Source organism: Octopus bimaculoides, chromosome 1 (genome assembly GCF_001194135.2).
Source record: "Octopus bimaculoides isolate UCB-OBI-ISO-001 chromosome 1, ASM119413v2, whole genome shotgun sequence".
Classification (NCBI taxonomy): Eukaryota; Metazoa; Mollusca; class Cephalopoda; order Octopoda; family Octopodidae; genus Octopus; species Octopus bimaculoides.
The window spans coordinates 96199896-96206902 of NC_068981.1; the positions used below are offsets into that span (position 1 = coordinate 96199896).

Sequence of the window (7007 nt, forward strand, 5' to 3'; positions counted from 1 at the left end):
TATATATATATATGATATATATATATGCACACACACACACGTCACATGGTTTGTGGTTCAGTCCCATTGCACAGCAAAAAGCCCACCACATATACATAGGTGGGGTGGGTTATGTGTCTCTCTGTTTTGACATTGCATGATAGTTATAAATGAATGTCACTGTCATACAAGCAGTATCATTCATTTCCAATATTCTGTGAAAACATGTTTGGCCTTGAAGAAACATCATCTAGCTTGGAAACAGGAAGGCATCAGGCCATGCAAAAACTGCCTCAGAGACAAGTTTTCTTTAGCATTTGTTGTGGTCTCTAGGCCATGCCAGTTCCTAGGGTAGGCTGTACTGATCTGATCACACTGTTTTTGAAGCGTCTTAACATCAAGAAGGCATCAGGCTGTACAAAAAGTGCTTGAATAAACTCTGTCCAATTTGTACAAGCATGGAAAAGTGGATGCTAAAACAATGATGTAAGGCAGCCAACTGACAGTAATGTAATAGTATCTGGTAGATTGCTTTAAGGTGATGAAAGGTTAAAGTATGAAGGAAGAGACTGGAACAGATTTCTTGCTATAGAAGAAATACGTGGGTGTTAGCATTATATTGGGTTGGCAACTAAGTTCCTGCTGTTTTTTTAAATTTTGGAATCTATTTTTTTCAAGAATTCTATTTTTGAATCATTTTGGAAACCATTTTGTTTTTTTTTCTAGTTACTGTTAGTTAATTTTTGTTGATTTTCAGATCATTAAAATGGAATGTCAAGTTAAGAAAAACGAACATTTTCGACACCACCTTCTTTTTGCTTTTAATCAAGGCTCTAATCTCGCAAAAGCTGCTCGCGACATTTGTGCTGTGTATGGAGAGGGTGCTATAGCTGAAAGAACCACTCGTGATTGGTATGCCAAGTGCAAAAATGGAAATTTTGATCTCAAAGATGCACCTCATTCTGGCCGTCCAGTTGAGTTCGATGAAGAGCGATTAAACCAACTTTTGCATGAAAATTCTCGTCAAACGACAAGGGAACTAGCAGAGAAAATGGAATGCTCCCACACTGCTATAGAGAAGCATCTTCACTCGATGGGAAAGGTTCAGAAGTATGGAGCATGGGTTCCACATGCTTTAAGTGACAACAAAAATCAACGAGCCACAATCTCCGCTAGTTTGCTTGCTCATCATCGCTCAACTCATGGATACAAGCAACGATTTCTTTACCGCATCGTTACTGGCGATGAAAAATGGTGTTTGTACATCGATATGAAGCAGCGTAAGGAATGGCTTAGCCTCGGTAAACAAGTGACACCGCGCATGAAACAAGATCTTCATCTGCATAAAACGATGTGCGTATGGTGGGACTGGGAAGGGATTATCCATTACGAATTGCTTGAATGGAACCAAATAGTCAACATGGAACTCTATTCAAGAGAAAAGACCTAATTGGCAGCATGGAGTTCTGCTGCACGAGAACGCCGCCCTCATATCGCCAATATGACCAAGGAAGCCATTTAAACACATGGCTGAGAAGTGCTGCCACACCCGCCGTACTCTCCTGGTTTGGCACCAACAGATTTCCACCTCTTTTGAAATCTTTCAAATGCTATGTCGTAGTTTGTTCAATCTGAGGCAAAAATGAGAGGTTGGTTGGATCAATTTTTTGAGTCAAAATCAGGTGATTTCTACCAATGCAGTATTGAAAATCTTGTCGAACGTTGTAAACAACAAGAGCGAATACATTATTGATTGATTAATTATTATTTTTTATTAAACCTTTTAAAAAATTTTAATTTAAAAAAAACGGTGGGAACTTAGTTGCCAACCCAATACAAGAGTAAGTAGGAGTAATCTGAGTGCAGCTGAAGATGGTGGTGATGAGGTGTCATGGTAGGTCCAGAAGCAGAACAGGAAGAATGGATGAATAGAAGTTGCATGAGTATATATATAGAGAGTGAAGGATTGTTAGGGGTACGGATATACTCAATGATAAACGAGGGACAAAGCATTTGGCACTGGGTGATAAATATGAGTTGAATGGAAGGTAGAGGAGAGTAGATGATAACTAGAGATTGGGTAAGGTAGTGGCATAGAGAAATGGCAGCTAGCTATTTGCAGATAAGGAGACAGCAAGTAGGAGCTGCTGTAGGACTGGTGAAGAGAGTAAAATGGATGTCAGTTAGGAGTGACATAGAGGAGAGGGAGTACCAGCTAGCAATATACAGAGGGGGAGGTAATTTTGCTTGTAAATAGTTGTAGATGATATGGAAAGAGAGTGAGTGATGGACGTCAGTGGAAGAGTGACCTGAGGGAAAATAGATGGAGATGGTGGGCATCTGAAGAAGGTAAATGAGATGTGGGCCATCAGATACTGGAACATATATTGCAATCCCTCTCAACTCAAGCAGCACATTATCAGAACAGCCTGTGAAAAGTCTGGGGAGATGGTAAGACGAGTCATTGAAATACACTAAACAAGTGAAAGAATCTGCTCAAACAGCAGATGAAGGTCTTAAGATTGACTGTTACCAATTGCTGGGGAAATAGAAAATGTGGCATCTCCAACATTTGCTTATACCAATGTCACTGTGGTCACCACTCATGTATGAAATTGCCACAAGGTCAATTGAGGCAACAGAGGCAAAGATAACAAATTCATCAGGAAATTGTCACTTAAATCAATTGTAGAAGAATACAAAGCAGGGAAAATGAGACTGCAGATGTTAGAGTGCTTCAAAGACAGAGTGATCAGATCAGTACAGCCTGCCCTAAAAACTGGCAGGAAATGGAAGGTCCTAGAAGTCACATCAGATGCTAAAGAAAACTTGCTTTTAAAGATGTCTTTGGATTTATCCAGATAGGGAAACAAGGATTAGGTACAAGCAAAATGCAACAGTGGTCAAAGACTATGGATAGGAACTGTCAAGACTAGGTAATTCAGGAAGTAAGGAAAGGAGAGGACAAAAGCAGTAAAATGGTCTCAACAAGGACAGTGGATGAATTAGGATGAGTCATTGCAAAAATCGCTTACATGGAACAATGTGTGGAAGACGGCATCACTCAGGTTGAGCTTCATCATATGAGCCACACATGATCTGCTTTCATCAAAGACCCAACCTTATGAAATGGGGCAAAAAGAAGGATCCAAGCAGTCCTTTATGCAAGTACAAACCACTAACAATGAAGTATGTTCTTAGTGCCATAAAATGCTCTTGCCAAAGGAAAATACACATAGAGACACAACAGAAGAGCTAATTCAATCAATCAAGGGTCAGATGTAATTCTGATATTTGTAACAGAAAGGAAGAAGTGGTTTGGATCCAAAAAGATGTTTAGGAATGAAGTTTAGGTCAGACAAAATCTATTTGAACTTTAAGGGGAATGATAAATATTTGCAGATGTCCCAGATTAGCATAAAGACTATTCACATTTCATCCATATGAAAGGACAAAGATCAGATATTATCCTATGATTGAAATCCGATGCCAGAATCATCTTGGTTGAGCTGAGAGTTCCTTATGATTATCAAGTAGATGAACAACATCAGTTTAAGATGAAGGTGACTTTGAGAATAAATTGATGAAAGGAGGGTACTGTTACACAGTACAGACAATGTAAGCTGGCACATGAGGATTTGTTGCAGCTTCCATATGCCCACTACTAGGTCATCTTGGAATCAAAGGTCACAAAAGAACAGATGTGAAGAAGTCAATGTGGCTGTGGGCATAGTGAAATGATAGCTAGAGCTGGAAAGGAATACTACAAGCTGTTAAACATAATAGGAAAGAAACCCAGTTTGATTCACAGCATCAGTTCTTGCAGTGGTCATATCATGACCTAATGATATACACCACAATTCAAGGAAAGAAAATCACCTAAATGTTCTGAGTTCAATCCCCACTAAAAGTGGCATTTCAAAAACAGTAAGACACCTAGGAGTCATGAACTTAAGAACTAATGGACCAAACACTTGCCTGACAAGAGTTCTTCCTCTGAAGATTTCTTCTGCTATCTGCTCACCCCATAACTAGTCTAATTACTAAGAAAGAAAAATATGTGAGTGTGTGTGTGTGTGCTTGTTTTGTAAACAGTGAAAATGTCATTTCTCTTGTCAACAAATTGTCAACTAGCTTTGTAATATTGCATCTTGAAAGGCAAATAAAATAGGAGATCTCTTACTTGAAGACAATAAAGGATAGTGGGAGGAAAAGCATCTGGTTAATTCATGCCAGTATGGAAAAAATAAACAGAAGGAACACACACACACACACACATATATAAGACTTCTGCATATTTTTCTGTTTATAAATTTTCACTTACAAGTCATTAGTGCACCTATGCAGATGAACCCAGATCATGTGGTTGTGATGCAAATCTCTCAACAATATAGCCAGTGAATCAAATTTTTTTGTTTTCATATTTTCTCAGACTTCAATTGAAGTAAATTATTTATGATAAGGCTTACTTACCAGCCAGATATACCACCAACCACAGTCTGCTTAGCTACAGACAATTTAGAAACATCACGAAATATATTTTCTAGCCAACGTTTGTCTGCTGTGTACGTAGTAATATCCAATATTTCAGGAGCATCAGAATCTGCCATGCTTCAGAATTTGCTAGCAAAATATAAAGTTAAGATAAAGATTCAATAAATATGTTTTAATGGTGCGTACTGAAATATTAATACCATAACATTTTACTTTCTAATTTCAATATAAAATGGTTTGATTTGAATAATAATTAAAAGCATTTTGTAAGTAAAGTCACTGTTATATTATTCTATTTTCTTTACTGTATTTGTTTTCAAAATTCACTTGGCAGAGGAAGATTGCTGCTCATGACCTCTGCAGGCCTTCAGATTAATGAGGTCAATATGGTTGGTATTCCCTTTAGGAAAAATTTCCCAGAGTCTAGTAGTTCTTTGGTAGGAAGGAGTTTGGGAAGTGCTATACACTGCTTTGTTTCAATTAAATTTGAAAAGAATGAAAAATGTAGTGAAACAATTTTTACATTAATTAATCTGCTGTTTGGAACATTAACCCTTTAGCATTCAGATTACTCTATCAAATGTAATGCTTATTTGTTCACAGTGTTTTAAATTAATCATACATTGTCTCATAGTTATCAAGATGTGTTTGTTTATTTTCAGAAAGACGTTGTAGACTAGATGTGTGAGGCCAGATCTGGCTGGTTTGAACATAGAACAAGAAGAATATTTGGGCTGGATGTAAGCCAGTTTAAATACTAAAGGGTTGAAATTTCAATTTAGATCACTTTGAAACAAGTTGTTTGTATCATAGAAACAAGGGTAGTCTCAGGTGGGTTCATATCAAAAGGGTTAAATCTTAGTTATATCTATCTTTTCTTACTCACAAGGTCACTAAAATTTTATATCCCTTCTTACAAAATTGGCCTTTTACCTAAGGAATCCAATATTTAAACAATCATCTTTCAATGTCCATTCTCCATGATGGCTTGAGAGGAATTGGCCAGCTGAAACAGCTGCCCAGGCTCCATTTGTCTGTTTTGGCATGGTTTCTACAGCTGGATGTTCTTAACCCTTTAACATTTAAACCGGTCATATCTGACCCAGATATTCTACCTATTTTATGTTCAAAACGGCCAGATCTGGCCTCTCACACCTACAATGTCATTCTATAAACAATCAGATCGTCAAAATCTCAAAGCTCTAAAACAATGCGTGATTATTTCGTAACAATGTAAATGAATAAACATTATATTTGATAGAGTAATCTGAATGTTAAAGTAAATGCTTATTCATCATATTAGTTTTCCATATCAGCAACATCTAAATGGGTCAGAAAACTTTTAATGATAAATTATTGAAGCACAAGTTTTCAAAGCTTTTCTATATGTAACAATCCACATCAAGAAGTACTAAGTTTACATTGACAAAAACTTTATACTCCATGGAATACTCTGCTAATAAAACTTATGTATTTCTCCCCCATCTTCAATTCTTTTATATGCATTTAAGAGAGTCTTCCTTGATCTAGTTCTTCAACACTTTTTAAAATCAAATTTTAATGTTTCAGTTCTTATATGGATATCAACAAATCTCTGAATGGGAATACTAAATCTAAATATCAAATGAAGCTTGTTTAGCTACAGATAAGCCCTGGCCTAGCACACCTATTGTCAATGGTAGTCCAGCTATGACAACTCAATCCTTTTTCTACATGCAGGGAACCAAAGATCACATTATCCAATGTGTCTGTTTCTAAGATGGTGTAAGTATAATGTAAGGGAAATTTGGTTACTTCTAGCAAGTTGAGCAGCCATGTAGAAACTCCTTCATGATTCACTTGTGATTATGAAGCATTCTCAAATTCATTGAGTTCTAAAATAAATTCCTCCTTTAACATCATTGTATAGTAGTGACAAATAATGGTAAAAATTATTCACAGAAGAATGAAAAAGTTATGTCCAAAAAAATCTAAATTCATTAGCATTCACAAATCTATGATATTTGGTACTACAAATATATCAGTGAATTTATGATTTCATTGCATGTCTGTCAAAACTGAAGTAAAATCTAACTGGACTAATCAAATGGAATTTTAAAATATTTGTATCATACATTATCATATGAATAAGCTGAAAATTAATAGAAACAAAGAAAATAGGTAACAATAAAAATTATACAATATGTACCCGGTGCAAGCTATGGACACATAAGAGGTGCAGCAACATCAAAGGCAGGTTAACTAGCAAGTTAGTTTTTGTTTGTGGCAGATGTTCAGGTGCAATAAAGACAGTAAACAAACAGGAAACAACTTCTATCTCATTCCAGGGTGAAAAACTAGAGGTAGTCGATAGCTTCCTCTATCTGGGCGACCAAGTTAGTAGTGGGGGTGGGTGCACTGAAAGTGTAGCTGCTAGAATAAGAATAGCCTGGGCAAAGTTTAGAGAGCTCTTACCCCTGCTGGCGACAAAGGGACTCTCACTCAGAGTAAAAGGCAGACTGTATGACGCATGCGTACGAACAGCCATGCTACAT

The 7007-nt window shown here is 36.8% G+C and overlaps 1 protein-coding gene across 2 annotated transcripts in view; it reads right to left on the bottom strand.

The window, feature by feature from the left end:
* The window catches only part of LOC106876509 (FUN14 domain-containing protein 1), a 21442-nt gene that overhangs the window by 9650 nt on the left and 4785 nt on the right, over nucleotides 1-7007 (bottom strand). For both annotated transcript variants that reach the window (XM_014925086.2, XM_014925085.2), the window contains exon 2: nucleotides 4453-4602. In XM_014925086.2, coding sequence (XP_014780572.1) covers nucleotides 4453-4589 — 137 coding nt within the window. In that variant the 5' untranslated portion in view covers nucleotides 4590-4602. The remainder of the gene's footprint in view (nucleotides 1-4452; nucleotides 4603-7007) is intronic.